We start from the raw sequence: 21,093 nt of genomic DNA, 5'->3' as shown, positions 1-21,093 counted from the left end.
GTATCTTCAGACAGACTCTGCAACAAAACTATACACTAACTAAAAAAAAGAGAACAAAATTGCAAATAACATAGGGAAAAGTATGCCTAACATTATTTCAACATAACCATAAATTAGGATGAAAGGAAGATAGCAAAACTATACTTACTGCTCATCATCTTGCATGTAAATCTACATGAAGGAATTTAGCTATGAATTTTCTACTTCCTTACTTTCATCCATGTAAAACATGTAGATAATGTATTTCTTGCTACCTAACTGTTTTGTGTGCAGAGAGTATATATGTGAGCTATCTACTTCATAATCCAGACTTGCTCCCTTTTTTGTTGTGTTTTAAATGTTTACTTTTGGAAATTGAAAAATTATCAGAAAATGTTCTCATTCAGCTAGAGGTTATCTTTCACTGCAAGGTACCCATAGGCTGAAGGTTTTGAAAAATAAATAGCTTGAGCAATAATTTTCTGTAGTGGGATAAAGATCAGTGATGAATGACAAATCTAATAATAAAAGACTTTCTTACCCTTAGTGCTTAATTATCTAGCAAACACATGACATCAGGAACAAAACCCAAATGAAACACAAGGAAGAGATTAAACATTTTAAAAAATGCAAATTAAAAAAACAAAAAAGGCAAAATAACTTAAAAAATTTAAACACAGCAGAATAGAAATATATATAAACAAAAATATGAAAACATACAAGAAAAATTAAAGTTTCAAAATTTTGATGCTGTGAAGACATGATACAACCTTTGTTACCCTGTAAGTTTTCAATACCCAAATTCACTCCAGGTAGATAGTATTTTACCTGTGATTTAAAAGCTTGTAACTCTGCTTGAAGCTCATTAATCTCTGCCTCTTTTTTCTGCAGTTGAGCCTGAGTTTCTTGGTGGTCGGTAAACTCTTTTTCAAACTGGAAAAAAAAAAAGAGAAACATACAAGACACAGAGAAAGATGAAAATAAAAAGCACTATTCTTCATAAAGAAATTTGACTCTAATGCTCTGTTAGTGGCACATAACTTTTCTGAAAGGAGTGGTGGTAGCTTTCTGCTAAGTCGCCCACAGCTTTTCTCTAGGTCTCTCAGGGTCCCACCAAAATCATTCATTTGCAAAGGAGCAGACAAAGCCAGAAATGAAATCTGTGACCTTCTCCTCTCTTCAGAACAAACTGGGCTTACAGTTTTACAGAATGCTGGCATTTTTCTTAAGGGTCCCCAAGTATCATTGCAACTTTGTGTAAAATAATAGAGAGCAAGGCACTGTACTGAATTCCCTGACCCTTACCTGTGAAAACGTATACTTGAAACTTCCCAAGTTTATCAACATGATTTAAAAGAATTCCATTTCAATATTTTTTTATTAATAAATAACTCCACTTTGCAAATGCATCAATTATTTCCTATTTTTGTAAAATAACATCAGAAACTTAAGAACCCAATATAGGTTCTAACCTTCATAAAAGTTTAAGAGGATAAACTCCATCTTCTTCATCATTAATCTTTAGAAAATTAATGATAAATTAATCTTTCAAAGACCTTAGTGCCACACTTTGAAGGAAGAAGGCAAATGATAAAATTTGGTAAATCCAATGAGTCTTCTAGATATAGGCACTTGTCACAAGTCACCATCCTGCACTGAAAACAGTTTCACCTGGCCATCATCTTCACTAAAATCCCTCTACTAGCAGAGATGAACATGAGTTCTGTCTCATGATCGAGAACACGTACTTGACTCCCTTTTAAAAAGGAAGAAAGTAATCACTAAAAAATACAAATAGTTCACAAATGTAGCCTTGAGACTTTAAAATACAGTCAAATGAGGGTTAGGCTTTGGATTAGGAATAGGGTCTCCATACACTGGTGGCTTCCAAGTTCCCATCACCAGCTCCAGATTCACAACTGCATTCCAGACTGCAAACCAGTCTATAAATATATTTCCAACCTAAGGAAGGTTTTTCAAGAGTAAGGAAGCATTCCAGTATTTTCAAAACCAATACTGTCTTTCTACAAACTTTGTTTTTTTAATACTGCTGTTCCATCCAAAAGATAGCTCACATATCATGACTCCTTTGTCTTAAATCTTTAGTGGCTTCATTATAAAAACCACACTTACTAACCTAATACCTAAGAACCATCTGATATCTGGTCCCATTCCACCTCTTTCCTTTATTCAACAAATATCCAACAGCGTGACTATTACGTGTTTCTCAGAGTGGCAGGGACTAGGGGTACAGAGTTTAAAAGAATATGATCATTGTGTTTAGTAAGCATAGTGTCTGATGGCAAAATCAAAACAAACTAACCATCCAAAATCTATGAAAATTATTCACAATAGAGAAAGGACAGGAGGCATGTGTGTCATTCCTGGAGCAATGATGCTTGATCTAAGGTTTGAAGAACTTAAGTCATTAGCTGAGAAGCGTAGCTTGCATTTCAGATAGTGACTAGTACAGTGCATACATGAATGACAAGCCATCCCTTGTAAGGGCCACAAAATGAAGTCTGAGAACAAACTGCAGAGGATGAAGCTAGAGATACACCAGAGCGAAACTATGGAAAGGAAGTTTACAATAAACCAAAAAGCTTTTTTCTTTTCCCTAATAACTACAGACAATGTTTAGAGTATTTATCACAGGAAAGCAATGTAATCAGATCCGCACTTTGGAAAACCCAAGGAGCAGCAGCACGGACAATGGACTGAAGATAGACTAGAGTCACAGAAACAGGCGCTGCAGCTATCCAAGCAAGGATGCAAGCCCTGCTGGAGCAGGTCAGAGAACAGGACAAGAAAACAGGCAAAGAAAGGGGGGGGATATATACATAACAGAAATCGAAAATTAGCATCTGACTGAACAGAGGAAATGAGCGAAGATAACGACGGTGTTCTGTTGCTTTGCAAGCTGGCAAAAAACGATTATAATTTGAGGGAATGACATTTTTAGAGACAAGAATAAAGAATTTGGTTTTGAAGATGTTAAGCTTGATATAAGAAATTCAAAATAAATGTACTTATGCCTCCTCCTCAGATAGTCACTTTGCTGCCTCCCACTATCCAGCAGGGCTCACATTAGCCATCACTTCCTAGGGCAAGTGTTCCCTGGCCACCTGAGATCCTTCCTACAGGCTTACACACCACACCGGGTTTTCCTAAACCATCAATTATCATCCTGTATTATAAAACTATCAAAATGTAGTATCATACACCTCAGTAATGCTCACCAACCTGGAAGCTCACTAATAATGAGATTTTTCTGCTTTATTCATCACCTTTCCAAAAGCTTTATATTTATAAATTAAACTCATTTGTTGAGTGAAATCATCAGCCAATTCCTGTCAAACTTTCCTTTATATGTTGAATAACCACGTCAATATCATAAAGGTCCTCAATCTCCCAGTCTCAAAAATCTCTATGAGGTCATTTTCGCTATTCTCTTTATGACTGCTCAGTCGATGTTTACTGCTGCTTAGCAAGAAATAGAAAACTAAATTCTTATGAGAGTAAGAATGAAGCCGCCTTTCTCATAATATCAATATGTACACTGTCCTGTCTTAGGTCTTAGAATAAGATGCAGAAGGAAAAAGAATTATTTATCGGAACAAAAATAAAACTATCAAAACAACCAGAATCATAGTTACTATACTCAAAGAAAGCTTACTAAATTAACTTTATCATACTGAGAGTATCTGTATTACTTACAAGAGAGAGAAATTTCTACATCCTCCCCTATAAAAGGATCAGACAAAATATAAACTTTGCTTTAGCATTTTTATAATATCCATAGTCAAATCACAGTAGCCTTGAGGATAAAATGAATCTCCATTAAAGATGCACTTTACAAAAACTGAAATGATAGGCTTCCTCTCCGAAAGGAGTCAGTAGAGCAATATTACGCTTACAAAATTACATGCAAAAATGTCAAGAAACGTAGTTAAGGTTCAGGCTCTACTTAATTTCATTCCCTCAGGTAAGTGAATTAGTGCATCTATACAAGAAGGTTGATAACTCAATACTCTCTATGTACTTTCTGACATTTCTAGTCTTCATTTTTCAAATTTATGCATTAAAATAAAGAATGTGTCTAGCAACCATGATAGCTTCCTGCCTAAAGCAAAGTATTTACATGTGTCCTTATAAAGCTATCAGAAAAAATTCTTGCTGACACATACAAAATGGTATGGCAATAGAAATCTTTTATGGAATGAACAATATTTTCTGAGTATACCTAAGACACATAACTGCTGACTAAAAGAAGACAACTAACCTTGAACAAGGTCTTTCTTCTATTTACATTAAAAGCTTACAATTTTAAAACAGTGTTTTGAGAAAGTTATCATATTCAAATACTGTAAACCAAAAAAAAAAAATGATTATAAAAGCCAATTTAAACTATCTGAGATTCATTCAAACCAAATAACTTGAAAGCGTGCTACTCCCTTCCTACAGTGAGTCGAAGTATTATTTACTGAGCTTGGAACACAGAGTCAGTGGGTGAGAGGTCACCATACAACACAAACATCTATCAACTAGAACATTTATGACACATAATTTAAAGTATCTATTACTTTGTTTCCCCCATTAACTAAGTCACTTTGTAAAAACAGCGATCTTAATATCCTCAGCTGTAATCTGAGCCTGCAGCCAAAGGCCTGGGAGATAATATTCTCTAAGTATTTGGCGAAACTTAGGATGTCTTAGGGCACTTACAAAGTTCTCCATGTGAAAGTGAAAGTCAGTCAGTCATGTACAACTCTTTGCAATCCCGTGGACTATACAGTCCATGGAATTTTTTTTTTTTTTTCCATGGAATTCTCTAGACCAGAATACTGGAGTGGGTAGCCTTTTGCTTCTCCAGGAAATCTTCCCAACCCAGGGATGGAACTCAGGTCTCACACAATAGGCAGATTCTTTACCGGCTGAGCCACAAGGGGAAGCCCAAGAATACTGGAGTGGGTAGCTTATCCCTTCTCCAGTGGATCTTCCTGACCCAGGAATTGAACTGGCCTCTCCTGCATTGCAGGTGGATTCTTTACCAACTGAACTGTTAGGGAAGCCCTAACATGTTCTAAAGTGTCTTCCTGCAATGCGGGAGACCTGGGTTCGATCCCTGGCTCGGGAAGATCCCCTGGAGAAGGAAATGGCAACCCACTCCAGTATTCTTGCCTGGAGAATCCCATGGACAGAGGAGCCCGGTGGGCTACAGTCCACGGGGTCACAAAGAGTCGGACACGACTGAGTGACTTCACTCACTCTTTCACTCAAGATGTTCTATCTTAAAAGTCTATTAAAAATGTACAATTCTCTCAAGGTTCATTTAGGGCTTGACACATCAAAAATGTAGACTCACTAGCATGGTGCCTAACTCAGTCTAAATGTTCCTTGAGTACAATGTTCACTGAAGCAGTGGTAGCAGTTACTGCCATGATTCCTCCAATGAAAGGAACCAGCCCCAAGAATTCAAAATCAGAATAAACTACTTAAACTGTGAAGAATCCAACAACAAAAGATAATAAAATTTAAAAATAAAATTTTAAGATCAAAGAACAAGTGTAATAGGTGCCCACTAAGTAGAGACAAAAGCATAATACACTAACTTAAAGAAAAGGGGGGACGCCTGGATGGTCAACAACACTCCTGGGACAGAAACACATGAAACTGCTAACATCCAATACTTATGACTTATGAAAAAGACAACTTTAAATGGTTCTGCTTAGTCTTATGAAGCAACTTTAATCGAAACCAAAACCAAGTTAAACTTTCTCTTAAAATTTTTAGATATAATTTCAATCTTAAGGGCCTAAATTATCTGAGGCCTTGAGAAATACTCCAACCTTAAAATTCTGATTCTATATACTGTCGATCATTTATTTATTCACTCATTCAAAAAATATGTTTAGTTTTCAGTCCAGGAATTGTTTTAGGTGCCATGATAATGAATAAAGCTAACAAAAATCCTTCATAAATTTTATTACAGAGGGAGAAACAGACAAGACATTTGCATATACTCACACAGATACATAAATGGTGTAGCACGTCAAATGGTGATAAATACAACAGTAGGAAAACAAGGACAGAAGCATACGGAAAGTCAGAGTTGGGAGTAAGGAGTTTAAATGTTTAAATAGAAGTCCTCAGAGGATGGCATTTGTGCAAACACCCAAAGGAAGTAAAGAAGGAAATTGGAAGAACACAGAGTCCCTGAGGCAGAAATATAGCTGCAGGAGCCCCCCTGTAGTCTTGCAAAGTTAGTCAAACTACTTACTTTCTTGTTAAGTTCTGATGCTTTCTCTTCAGACCCTTCTAGTTTTGCTTCATCTATGCAAATATCTAAAATTGCAATGACAAAATTTTTCTTAAATTCACTGTTACTTTAAAAGTTTACAAAGAAAAAAAATTACAGAGAAAAATTAGAAATAATGTCAGTAATAAACAAAATGGAGAAATATATAATGTTGGAATGGAGAATGATTTTCTAAGCATGATACCAAGGTCATAAAATATAAGAGGAAAGATAAACCCAACTACAATTTTAACCTTGTGTTAAGCAAAAGGAAGAGAGAGTTCAACTGTACATATAACACCCAAAGGTTGCTATCCTCAGTTCATATTTCGAAGGAAAAGGAGAAGATGATAACCAATACAAATGGGGAAAATGTACAATAGCAATAAGCATAAAATTAGGAATAAAAATCTAAAAATTGATAAGTCATAAGAACAGATAACTGAATTTTCCTAATAATATGAAAACATAAAAATATTTAATTAGAAATAAACAAAGATTAAATAATCCCTAATGCCAAGTACTGGAGATAGCATGGGGAACCCAACTCTCCTAAAAGCAGCTGGAAGTATAATTAAGGAACTTTGCTAATAAGAAACTACGCAATATGTACAAAAACTTAAATACTTTCTTTCACCCAGTAATCCTATTTTTAGGACTCTGCTTTTAAGTAAGAATATTCATTAAAATACTGTTAGCAAAAAACTGTAAATAACTTAAATATCCACTAATAATAGATTAAAAGGCTCTGATAGGAATCCACCTGACGGGATACTTCACAGGAGAAGTAATTCATATGGATGTCTCATGATTTACTATATCCCTTCTTTCTTTTTTAATGAAAGTAATAATGAACATTGTTTAATAAAACATACTACAAAACAACTTATGAGAAACAAGAATCAACCAAATCACTACATCCAAAACTAGTCCCGCTTCCTAAGTGGGACCACTCACAGCTTTTTCTATATTAGATTACTTTGGTGGTTAGCTTCTTAACTCTAAATACAGTATGTACACAATTATTTCTTGATTTAACTATGTAGGGCATTATGGATAACTTCCTAAGAAAACACTTTCCTGTATAATCCCAATTCTCTATAATTTTTTGTTCATTTGGCTGGCTCTGTAGCACTAAATTAATACTTAATCCTCTGATTCTTGTTACACAGACAGCATCTCTTGAATCCCCCTTAGTATGTTATCTGTGCCCTATACTTTCCAACATCTGTCTCCCATCTGAACATGTTAACATAGTGACACTCATTGTGTCTATAAGTTTATTTGAAACTTTTATAATCAATAAACAATAAATTTCTTTAACTATGTAACTAATTTCACTTATATAGCCAATAAGTATTCAAAGATTTTATTTCCTTCTCAAGAATTCAATGTCAAAACCTCTCACCTACTCAAGAAAAATATTCCTAATGTCCAGGTAGAAAAACTTTCTCTTCAGACACTATTCAAAATCATTCCATATTTTAGTTTGCTACCTATTTAGAGAATATTTTCCTTTATTTCTATGTCCCTCCCACCCCCAGGAACTTCTAATGTCTTCTCTCTTAGGGAGAGAAACAAGTATTTGCTTTTTCAGTGTCATTAGTATTATCTACTACTTTCTCATTCTATACATCCCACACTTCTTCCTGAACTCAAATATTTTATGAGGAAAAAATCAACTTCATGCAAATAATACTCTTTGAATATTAAATCAAGATTTGACATATGGTAACTTCTTAAACATTAGTTACCATGTGGAATCACATATCATTTCAAAGACTGTTTTGCACTCTGTTACTTTTAAATCATTTAGACACATCAAGCCCTGGTCATCTGGGAAAGAGTGGTTTACAGAGTCTTACAGATCCTTCAGATGGTGATACATCTCATGATACAATGTCAAAATAATCATATAGGGTAATATCACCACTAATCTCATCAGAAAAAAAATTTAGCACTGCAAAGCTGACAAGATGACAGTAGCAAATCCAAGTTTTCCAAACGCAAATTTTTATATAAATGCTTGGATTTTATATAGTCTATCATCTTCATTTGATTTTTAGGAAAGTGTGTGCCAAACACTCACATCTAAGTAGCCACAATTTGTATAACAATCATTTTTTCAAAGATTAAAAGAAAAAAAAAAAAAAGGCAGGCATCTCAGCTGGCAACTCAGACAATTATACAAGTACTTCCTTGTGGTCTCCGGTTTGCAGCACAAGTGACTCACAAATACAATATATTGAATTTTGAATATATTCACACAGAATATATTCACACAGTATACACAAAAGTAAATGTCTAATAAAATTATTATTTTTTAATTCTTTATCAAGGACATTCTTAAGTAAAAAATAGCAGTTTCGTTTCATTTCTTTTGTTTTACCAAAGAACCCCAGGGCTACTGGGGTTTGGTGCCACTGCCTTGCTTCACTACAACGTGCCAGCAGTTTTCTCAATATTACTCTGCAAATATCAAGACAGTGAAAAAGGCAAATAAGGTTTCAGTACTATTGTGAAAATAGATTTGACTAGTAGGACCTTCTGAAAGGGTATCCAGGACCCTCCAGAGTCCACATTGCAAGAAACAACGCTCTAGCGCTAACCCATGGGTAAGGGACAGAAGGTATTTCCATTTTAATAACAGAGACACACTCACCAACAAACTGACTTAAATCTAAATCTAGTCTTTTTCGATATGTGAAGTCTGGATCCATCCCATCTCTATGCAGTACAATCTGAGATACACACTCATCAATTAATTTGAAGTACTGTTGCCTAGAACCAAGGAAAAGAATAAAGGTACACTCAATTTATCAGTGTAACTTTACATCAAAACAAAGCTATTTCATTCAGTAGCTTGATTTCCAGTTCAATAATATACTACTGCACAGTTTTAACAGTTGATATAACAGACTTAACATGGGAGTGAGAGTAAATACAAATGTCACTTTCCTTCTAATTATTTTAACACATTAATGTTTTCATAATCTTTTAGTTATAAATAGTGTGTGTTAAAGATCATCTTCTTATGAAAGTCAGAACCTTGACTTAATTAGTAGGCAGTGAAAAAGAGAATATTCAAATGAAGTGATACTGATACATGCTTAAACACAGTCCTCTGCAGAGATCATCAGCCTATCACTATACTGTACTAAAAGGGTTACCATTAACTCATTTTATTTTACAAATCAGAAGACATATTTTCTAAAAAATTATCTGGAAGTTTCTTAAAACCATACAGTTCACTGTGTTTCTACAATTTTTGGAATAGTGTGTATTATAAATAGTATCAAAAGAATATTTTTTACTTAAAAGAAAGCTAGAAAAATTCAGTTTAACAATTTTTCTCCAATGTTTAAATTTAATTAAAATCCTCAAGCAGGCTTCATTTGTAACTACAATTAAGTTCAGTCCACCTGTATGAGTAACAAGTTAAAGAACATCCTTTGAAACAACTCAAGCCAACAAATGCAAAAAAAGTCTCCAGAAGATTCTACAAACAAAACCAAACTACAGTTATGGGCAGGGGCAGGGGGCACAGGCCTCCATCCCAACCACCCAGGAAGACTTACTTCTTCTCAATGACATTTTGCACAGTTTTTCCTCTCCACCTCCTTCTCACTATGTGATGGCACCTCAGCAACTTCAGCTTTCCATCCCTATAACCTATGATCTGCTGCTCTGGACCTACTTACTTACACCCAATAAACCATTTATTACACTGAATAAAATAAACTACAGTTCAACATTAGCAAATAAGAAAATGTTCATTAACTGTCATAGAGTAACAGTATTCAAGAGAGTATCCTTAGGTACAGATCAAGGCAAGAAGGCCTAATCATTGCTTTCCTCAATTTTCTCAACTTCTTTCAAAGAAATAATCTCCTAGCTAATATCTTAGCTATAACAACCACATTTACACTTGAGGTATTAATATATAAATTGCACACATTTCTATCACATTTAAAAATTGAGATGACACATTCTGTCCCTTTTTTACTCTTATTTAATGTCATCTTGATGCTATTTTAATAAAACATTTCTTATATTAACACAAGTTATTTTGTGTCATTTTTTTAAAACCATAATTTCATTAAATGCTTTCTCAGTTCCACCATTCTAAATTATGAGCTCATTTATAATGCAGACGAAAACTGATACAGAAACTCTTTCAGCAAGGCAGTACAAGTAAAGAACAATATACTTATGGATTCCATAAACGTAAATCTAGAAAATAATCTCGATGTGAGATATTAGTAAGGTAGTGAATATGTCAGAGGAATATGTAAACAACCTAATTAAGGAATAAATATAAAATGTCATTTTTGTTGGAGAATATTTTGAAGTCACCTTCACTTTCTCTGCAGTTTTTTTACCAAAATCAGAAATTATCTCCATGCACATTCAATTCACACGCTATTTTGCACACAATAAGCCATCAATAATTTGCTACAGAATTGAATTTGATCTTCTATTCACCTTCCAATTATCTTGCTGCATTTGATTTTTCGTGGGGCCTTTGCTGTTTACTTTCCAACTGAGTTCCATTTCAGTAAAATTTCCTTTTGTCCCAAAAGCAAAATTGAGCAAAGATTTAAATTCATAGATTGGATTCTTTTAAGTGAGAATATTTTGCAGTCTACAATGAAAAATAACTTATTAAAAGCTTTAAAAATTTTATTAATTATCAATATTAATTCTAAATGTTCAAGTGAAAATGTCCAGAAAACTGAAGACCTCTGAAAGGTAAAATCCAGGTCCATTTGAGATAGCAAAACCAAAAAAATGAAGAGGTAAACCCAAAAGAACAAGGTACATAGGACTGCACAACAAAAAGTAAAATTTACTGTATGTGAACTAAAAGGTAAATAACAAAAAAAAATTTTAAAGAATATATAGCAAAAGTATTATGTAAATGACCATAATTCTGACTCTATCCTGTAATAAGTATATTCCCACTATAAGAATAAACAACCTAGGGGGTAAGATGAGGAGGGAGATGGGAGGGAAATTCAAAAGGCAGGGGGTATATGTACACCTATGGCTGATTCTTGTTGAGGTTTAATGGAAAACAACAAAATTCTGTAAAGCCCATGGGGAGGGAGGAGGGAGGAGGGTTCAGGATGGGGAACACATGTATAATTTTTTTTTAATTAAAATTGAATAAAAAAAATAATAATAAAAAAATAAAATAAAATAAATAATTTTTAAAAGAAGAATAAACAACAACAAATAGTAATAAATAAGTGAGAATTTTGGTCCATGGGAAAGAACCAATGGGATCTTTACTAAACAGTCACAAGAAGAACTCTGCCTTCATAGCAACCACATCTGGAATGAATACCAAGGGCCTTGGGCTGAAAGAGCCAAGGAAGAAGGGAACACAGATGATTATCCAACTTCAAAGGTGATACTGAAAAACTGAGGAAAGGAGGGGAACTTCTATGGCTCACTAATATAACTTTGATAATGGTACTATGACAGAGAACAGTGAGGGCAGCCCTTAGCATGGAGCTGTTGCTGGGCAACAGTACTCTACCCGTTACTTGGCAACAGGTCCCACTCAGTCATTGGTTGGTGCTACAGTGGGCCCCGCCCACAGGCGACCACCTGTCAGGAAGCCACGGTGGGTGGAGTGGTCAACCAAGAGTGGGGCGCGGCCATGACGGGGAGTCAGGGAGAGCAGACCCTGGCCTCCGCCAGGGCCCTCCCACCCGTTCCCTGGCCTGGGACCAGGGGGTGAGCTGGGCACCCAGGGAGGAGGCCGGAGGTGCGTCACGGAGGCTCCGGAGACTTCCCCACGGCCACCCACGAGCCGGGGCCTTGAGGCCCTGGGGAACCGCTCTGCAACCTCTGTCTCTGTGAGCGGAGAGCGGCGGCCGTCCGGCTGGGCCGCAGACTATGGGCCCTGCCTCCTGCCCCCTTTTGGGGGCCTGAGGAATGGAGGGCCAGCTGGATCCTGGGCACCGGGCTCCTCAGCGATGACGTCTGGATTGAGTCTGGGAACCTGACCCTGAGGGAGCTGCCAACCGAGGTGGGCCTCCTCTTGGCCAGGACCTGGGCTTTGGAGGGTGAGAGCTGTGCCCTAGGACTTGGTGCTTGTTTTCAGGACAGAGAAGAACATTTGTTTGGTAGAGATTTACAGGAACATCGTCACCTGAATGTGACCTGACTTCAAGAACAAGGATTTCACACCAGGAAGTCTGTACCAACTAACCACGTCCCTACCCACCTTTCCTATAAAAGGGCTTTGTTGAAAGCTTTGGGGGAATTTGGGATTTTTAAAGCATGAACTACCCATCTTCTTGGCTGGCTCTGCAGTAAACTTTTCTCTGTTCCAAACTCCATGTCTTAGTGTTATTTGGCCTCACTGTGAGTCAGACACACAGACTTGTATTTTCAGTAACACTACAATGTAATATTTCTCTAGATAGTTGATTCTACTAAAGTGATAGGCTTGCCTGAGCATTCCCCACAAGAGTTGTGCTTTTTAATCTGTTCTGAGGTTTAAAAACCACATGTCCCCTAGAGCACAGATATAAGGGACTAGGATCCTAAGTAAGAAATAACCTCCTTCGCAGCACTATGCGTGTGTGCTAAGTCGCTTCAGGGATAGTCCAACTCTTTGCGACCCTGTGGACTGTAGTCTGCCAGGCTCCCATGCATGGAATTCTCCAGCCAAGAATATTGAGGTGGGTTGCCAAGCCCTCCTCCAAGGGATCTTCCCGACCCAGGGATCAAACCCACATCTTGTGAGGCTCCTGCATTGCTGGCAGATTCTTTACCACTAAGCCACCAGAGAAGCCCTTTTCCACACTATAGACACATTCAAACCTTCAAAAGCAATGAACAGTCTTAAATTCTTGGAAAATACAGAGATCAAGAAAAGGATGGGGTTACTTTAGAATGAGTAAAACTTTCAAGTTTACTTTTAAATTTTCAGAAGAGTACAATGAAATGGCAACCCACTCCAGTACTCTTGCCTAGAGAATCCCATGGACAGAGGAGCCTGGTGGGCTGCTGTCCATGGGGTCGCACAGAGTCAGACACGACTGAAGCGACTTAGCATGCATGCATGCATTGGAGAAGGAAATGGCAACCCACTCCAGTATTCTTGCCTGCAGAATCCCAGGGACAGGGGAACCTAGTGGGCTGCCATCTATGGGGTCACACAGAGTCGGACACGACTGAAGCGACTTAGCAGCAGCAGCAGCATGATTCTCAAAAATCTTATTTAATCAAGTATTAGTATTTTTTATCTAGCATTTATAGAGTGGTTCAATAAACTGTCTTATTTTAATAAAGTATGAGAAACAAGCAAATGAAGCCTCAAACAGGTTCCTGACTCATATTTTAAAAGACCTTGGGATTTACCGATTCTACAAAGGAATGAGGTAGGGCAGGTGGTCATACTCATCTCAACCTAAAGTTTTACCTTGTTTAGATTTCTGTTCACTTGTTAGGTACATCAAAAACCTAAATTACTCCCTCTGACATCACCCAGAGGACACAGCCTGAATGAAACTAACAACTCCTACTTGAAATCAGAGTAAGACAAGACATACTATCCACTGTATTTGAGAAAAAAATTTCAGCAAAGTTAAAGGTGGCCAAAATGGCTTCATACTCAAAAGATCTTAGCTTCCTTCATAAAACAGTAATAAAAAAGGAAAGAGGGTATAGAGAATATTTATTGAGCATACACCATATCTGGCTAGGAGTCTCACTCATGTTACCATTTCAATCTTCTTAACAATAGAGCAGCTTCAGTGCTGCTATCCATATATAACTACAGATGGTGGTGCTCAGTCACTCAGTCGTGTCTGACTCTGTGACCCCATGGACATGCATGTAGCCAGCTAAGCTCCTCTGACCATGGAGTTTTCCAAGCAAGATACTGGAGTGGGTTGCCATTTCCTATGCCAGGATCAAACCATGGATCAAACCTACATCTCTTGAGTCTCCTGCATTGACAGGTGGATTCTTTACCACTGATCCAACTGGGAAACCCATACAACTACAGGCAGATATGGATAACAGTTAATTTCTTTAAACAATTTGTTGAGCTTAAGATGTCTAAGGTATAATCAAATGACTTCAAAAGTTATTGGTCTAGCTTTCTGATACATTAGCAACATTAAACTTAACTGTACTATTAAGGAACTTTCTAGCTACTTGAAAGTGAAGTCGCTCAGTCGTGTCCGACTCTTTGTGACCCCATGGACTGTAGCCTATGAGGCTTCTCCATCCATGGGATTCTCCAGGCAAGAATACTGGAGTGGGTTACCATTTCCTTCTCCAGGGGATCTTCCCGACCCAGGGATCGAACCCAGGTCTCCCACATTGGAGGCAGAAGCTTTAACCTCTGAGCCACCAGGGAAGCCCTACTTAAACACTAATAAAAGTGATGTTTTAATATCTTTTTTATAACTTATGAAAAGAAACTTATCAACACCATTCCTACTGCCTAAGGACTAACCAGAAAATATTATCCATCATGCAATAAATTAGTAATAAATAAATTTGTTGCCAGTTCTTATTTTTATTCAGATGAAAAGTTGTAACCAAGAATCTGCTAGAGCTTAAAAAGTAATAGTAGTATCATTTTATACCATCATCTATCTAAATATATGCTCATAGGAAACACTGCATACTATGAATTAATACTATGAAAGAAAGAAATCTTAAAAATATGTGCATGCTCAAATCAAACAGCTGGTGAATTTCACAATATAATTTTATTAGTGAAAGAAAATATTAGAATATAGCTTCCTCTTACCTTATAAAATAATCATTTCGAATCAGCAAAAGATGCTGCAGAATTGAAATGAAATATCCCTCTGCTCTGGTTTCCTTAACTGTGTTCCACACCATGTTGTAAAGATCATTCACTTCAGTAAATTGATTAAGGAATATGTGGATTTATTTATTCTCTACACCAAATAACTGCAGTAATGTGACACGGAATCTGCTGTGTAAGGCCTCAAAAGATTACTCTCTTACTCTAAAATAGGTATCATATAGACTAAGCATATAATAAAATACAGAGGGAAACTGTGCAAATGATAACGTCACCTGATACTTTCTGGCTTCTCCTCCACAGTCGACTCTAACCAATCTTACTCTCTTGAGCCAAGACGCTCTGGCAGAAAGTGGCGGAGAGCTGGTCACAAAGGCTGCACTGGGTTCTGGGGCAGCCGTGACCGAGAGAGCTGGTGCCAGGCATTACCTACCGTGGCGCTCCCCCGTGAAGGACAGATATGTGGCTCATTTCTGGACAAACACAGACATCTGCAGATGCACACAGCCAGCAAAGGCCCCTAAGAAAATACACGCAAGGTACAGGGCAGAAATAACCAGCAGGCTAAGGGGCCTCCTCCTAAGGCGGGAAAGCAATGGGCAAGGGGGCTCCAAACAGAAAGAACAGACTGCGCAGGTACACATTAAGAGGCCTACAGCATCCAGATTTCAGGTGCCACATTCAGTTATATAAGCATGTTTTCATAAAAACACATAGAAACTAATAAAAAAGTTTACACAAACATCCCTCTGATTCAATAAAGTTTTGATTTTATAGCGTTTACCTAGAAATGGCTTCTGAAGTTTTATATTTTAGGGCTAGGGGCTGACTGTTTGAGATTTAGCAGTAATTATTAGTAATTAATACATATTTGATTGGACATCACACAAAAGGATATTCAAATTCAGCTCTAATATCTTCGAGGCGATGGGAGAACTCCATCAAATCTTCTTCCTTATGCTCATCAAAGACTTTAAGTTGGATATCCAAGCCATCATTCTTAATATGTTTTAAATTCTACAGATATTAAATAGAAATTATAAGGAACTGTTTGGTTTTAATAATACACAAAATTAATGAAAAATATAAACAATAAATGAACCACTCAACTTGATTTATAGCATTCAAAGACTTAAAGTGTTAACTAATACTCAAAACTTATCGTCTGTATTTCAAAAACAGATTTTATACTCAAGCCTTTTTTCCCATAGATAAATTATTCTTGAAAGTAATTTATCTAAATTTCCCCCTACTCAAGTACTTCTCTAATTTAAATATTAATAAGGAGACTGCAGGGCACTTACTGGCAATATCTCTTTCAATCCACAACGCATAAATTCATTTCTGATGTGAAGCCTGAAGTCCAAGTCATCAGGAGATGTAACGAGGGCATTGATGAGCTGCATACACGCTACCTATAATAAATTACACAGCAAGACTTAGACTTGGATCAGACATTGAAAAAGGAGTACTAGAGCTGAGACATCAAGGCTGTGTTCCAAGTATTTTCAAATATCTTCCTTCACAGGTGAGTCTATTAAAACGATAATATGAATGTAAAATACTTTAGTCAATTATAAATTATACAAGAAATATATTTTCAGAGGAGTTTTTAATTCACTCCAACCAAAAGTTAAGTTCTTGTCCAAAAATATCATTCCATGCACACAAGACATAAACTGAACACACATTAGTTGAAAAACTATAAATATCCTTAGATAACACTTACCTAAACTAGGATAATAAAATAACTTCCTATTCATCAAGAGAAACTCCAAGACTTTAAGTCAATAAGAATTAACTAAGGCATAAATTTAGTTAATGTGGTTGCTATAACCAAAAACTGTATTATGAACATTGTAAGGCTAATTACTGGTTTGATCCCTGGGTTGGGAAGATCCCCTGGAGAAGGAAATGGCAACCCACTCCAGTATCCTTGCCTGGAAAATCTTATGGACAGAGGAGCCTGGTGGGCTGTAGTCCATGGGGTCGCAAAGAGTAGAGCACGACTGAGTGACTAACACTTACTTACTTCCTTAACTGACCAGGCACTGGTCCCTGCACTTTGACAAAAATTCAGACCTACTGTATGTTATGTTTATTAAGAAGACATAAAGAAATAACATGGCCAACTGAGCTAAAATATTAAAAACTCATTTTTTTCTCAACTTTTACCCTGGAACTCCAACTTTCAACTTGGATATCGTTTTTTGTTTTTGTTTTTTTAAATCACTGGTTGAATTGTATCTTTCATTATCAAAAATCTATATAATGAAAACAAAGGAGGTAGTTTCTAGGGAAGCAAAGAATTCTTCGTTGTTGTTGATGGTTATTTTTCTAAGTCTGCATTCTACCAAAAGCCAACAAGAAAGACTAGCCTACTGATCAATATGTTTAACCTCATGCTGTTCTCTAAATTGTCCTTTCTCCATCCCTTAAGGCAAGGTTTATATGAATTTAAAATGCCATTTTGGGATTAAAACACCAACAGGGGTCTGAGTTCCAGCTGGTTGAAATATATTGTAATTGTTCTGTTTGATATCTAAACACTAAAATCTAGCCAGCATGCCTCTACTGTCAAAACCTGAAAGAGAGGGAAAAGAAAAACATATTTAGAAAAAAAAGAAAAGAAAAACTTAAAACAGAGTCTACCTTTCAGTACATGTTCACTCAGCTGTAAACAGTTCATGTCAAAAAGTCAAGTTTAAAAGGCTTTCTTTGCACTTCCTTGCCAGTCATTACCTAGTAACCACAAATTTTTTTCAGCATTATAAAAGATCTCAAACAGCATATGAATCATGTTTCTCTACGTACAGAGAAATTAAATTAGCATTAGTCACCAGGTTTCCAGAAAAGATGCAAATTATAGACAACCCAAAGAAAGCAGCAAAAATAAACAACCTAAAAATTAGCAGCAAATATCACCTAAATGGAAAGTCAATATGTATAGAACAATATTAGCACAAAATTGAGGAGAAAGAAAGGAAAAGGATCATCCAAATTGCTTCCAGGAAACACTTCAAAAGCAATTTCCCGTAAAAGGAAAAATAGGAAATTGACAAACTGAAATAATGAATTTAATTCTTTAAGATCCCTTCCCAATTCTAATGGTAATTTACCATTATCATGACCTATACCCACTCTCTGATTAATTTATATCCTGTAAATATATGTCTACATACAGTAAAATGTATTGATTTATTTTCTTACAGATGAAAACCTCTATAATCAAGGTAAAGACCAAGAGTTTCTTCTAGGTTTCTAATACATACATTGAGATATTTGGACCTGTTTTACCACATGATTTCACACCGATACAGCATACCAGCATATAAATAAATTTCTATAGACAGCAGAAAAGGCTCAGCAACTCAAAAGGCACATGTTGGCTAACCTAGTGAAGATAAGTAGGTACAATAACATAAATTCACTCTAACAGATTTATGAGAATATACCATGTGAGCATATGGAGACAGTAACAAAAACAAGGACAGCTGAGGAACAGAACTGACTCTCAAGGATTAATCGGAAGAAAAGCAGCCAGATGAAGAGGAAGACCAAGGTGTTCAAATATAAGAGTTAACATATTCAAAGCCCTGGGGCGTTCTGTTGAATCACAAGGAATTCAGATTTTCTGAGCAGTCTGTAAAGGTAGGAAGTGGGAGTGCAGGGGAAGGACTCATTAAAGATGAGGCCAGACAGATGAAGCACAGCCTCCTAGGCCAAATCAGAGAGTGCTGGTTCAGCTGGAAATAGGGAGAATCATAAAGGATTTCATGCAGAGGAGAGGAAATAACAGAGGTAACAGATTAAGTGAAGAAGTGATCTTAGAATTCCCCTAACGGTCCAATGGTTGAGACACAGAGCTTCCAAGACAAGGGCCACAGGTTCAATCCCTGGTCATGGAACTAAGATCCCACATGCCACACAGCATGGCAGGGAAATAAAGCTATCATAGTGGTAACCTCAGTGAGCAATGAGGAGGTCTTGAACAACCTTTCTAAAACATGTGATGGCTGGGTGAACATGTGGTTGAGACCAAAGAAAAGAATTCGCAAGTTCTCCCACCTTTCTTTCTCAACAAGATAGGAGGTAGGAGTATTAAGACACATGAAATGCAAGGAGAGAAAGAAATTTCACAGGACTCTAGAATAAATTCTGCTTTTAAAAATGAAATGTACATTAAGAATCACACATTCATTTAAAAAATTAGTTATTGAATGCTAGGATATTAACAGAAACTCCAGGAAATAATGAAATTGTGATATTCATCATAAGGAATTAATCATCATGTTCTGCTCGATGTTCCAATTACATAGCATATATGATCTCCATTAATTTGCATTAACTATGCCATACTAACAGTTTCAAAGGCAGACAAAAGCTACCTCACCCCAGAACTGATAAAAGAAAACAGGAGTTTCTGCCCTCCTCCTAGGAGCATCCTAAGTTACATAAAGGCTCTATCTTTGGGCATCAGACCCTCTCTGTTCATTAGGTTATGCATTTCATTCCTTCCAAGCCTGTTAGTGATGTCTACTAAGGACTTGCTGGTACTGGGGACACAACTATGAAAAGACAAGACAGAAATCACTACTAAAGAAAGGGAGGAGGCGAGACTGACTCCATGACTTCTGACCAGGGCAATTGAAAAGCTGACAGTCATTTATTAAGATGGAAAATAAATAAGGATAAACAGAGGAAACAGGTTTGGGAAGAAAGATCAGGAGTTCAGTTTTAGAGATGTTAAGTTGGAAATATCTATTATTGATCCTTATCCAAAGAAGTAGAAAAGGAAATTGGATATAGGAGACCCTAGATCAAGAAAGAGATTACCATAGCAATTGCATGTAAAAAACAAATCTCAGATGATCATCAAGAGAAGAGAAGAGAGAGAGAGAGAAGAGGTCCAAGAACTGGCTGTGACATTTCAGTTTCATCAATTTCAACTTTAGGTTTTGATTTGCAGGTTGGGGAAATGAGTTAAAGAAAAGTAGAAAGCTATAATGTGGTACAAAACAAACAAGGAGAAGTCTGAAAAGTATGGGAGGAAAGTGTGTCAACAGAGAGAGTGATCAACTGTGTCAAATAAGATCATTACCACTGCATTTGGCAAACTGGTGACAACGAGCAGTTTCTACAAAGGGACAGAACTGCTCTTCCACATGGAAAACTCTCTCTCTCATGTCCCATCAACAACCAGTACATGAAAGCATACGATTAAACTGACCCTCAAATACTCTCCTCCTTACTGCAAACACGTGTTTAGAAACACTTTATTAACACTTTATAACACTTTAGAAACACTGCTTATTGACCTTTGGTTCAAACAAGGTTTCTAACTAAGACATCTTTTAGGTGTTAGATCATGGACTCCATTTTAATGATTTAGAAAGTAAATGCTATAAACTTAATTGTTACTCTTGCCCCAATTATGAAAAAGGAACCTTACATGAGAAAAGCTACTTTTAACACAACTTCTAGCTATAAAGACATGTCTGCACACATGTGCACAGGCCTGCCAGCTAGAATTCAGGATAGCTGAGGATTTCCTCAGGAGTAGCAACAAACTGAAAATGAACTGCAAAAACTGAGACCAGCAAAACCCACACAGCCAAGGATGAGGAAAATAAGTAGCCAAAACCATAATCACAAATAGTGGGGAAAGTATCAGCAAGGACATAAACTAGAAAGGGGGACAAATAAACTGTAAGCAAAACTCACAAGGATATTCAATAAGAGGGACAGAGCTTGTCAAAGGCAATCTTAGAACAAGGTAAATGATCAAAGGAAACTCATTAGAAGTAGAAAGAAGTTAAACAGCAAGACAAAGACACACACAGGAATTAACATCACTTAATCAGCAAAGTAATTTTCCACCCTTGAAAATGAAGTGAGGAGGTTTCTTCATATGTAAATACATATTACCTAAATTTCCTCTACCACATAATTTAATGTAATGCTATCTATCACTATGTGCAAAACAAAAGGAGAAAAACATTAACATTTT

The 21,093-nt window shown here is 36.6% G+C and overlaps 1 protein-coding gene across 1 annotated transcript in view; it reads right to left on the bottom strand.

Annotated features, from left to right (window-relative positions):
- The window catches only part of DIAPH3 (diaphanous related formin 3), a 565,391-nt gene that overhangs the window by 353,786 nt on the left and 190,512 nt on the right, over positions 1 to 21,093 (bottom strand). The window contains 6 exon segments of the mRNA XM_070799979.1: positions 808 to 912; positions 6,260 to 6,324; positions 8,940 to 9,058; positions 15,063 to 15,179; positions 15,982 to 16,100; positions 16,388 to 16,498. Of these exon segments, the coding sequence (XP_070656080.1) occupies positions 808 to 912; positions 6,260 to 6,324; positions 8,940 to 9,058; positions 15,063 to 15,179; positions 15,982 to 16,100; positions 16,388 to 16,498 (636 nt within the window).

This window comes from Bos indicus, chromosome 12 (genome assembly GCF_029378745.1).
Source record: "Bos indicus isolate NIAB-ARS_2022 breed Sahiwal x Tharparkar chromosome 12, NIAB-ARS_B.indTharparkar_mat_pri_1.0, whole genome shotgun sequence".
NCBI classification, from domain to species: Eukaryota; Metazoa; Chordata; class Mammalia; order Artiodactyla; family Bovidae; genus Bos; species Bos indicus.
This window is presented reverse-complemented; position numbering and strand designations above follow the sequence as displayed.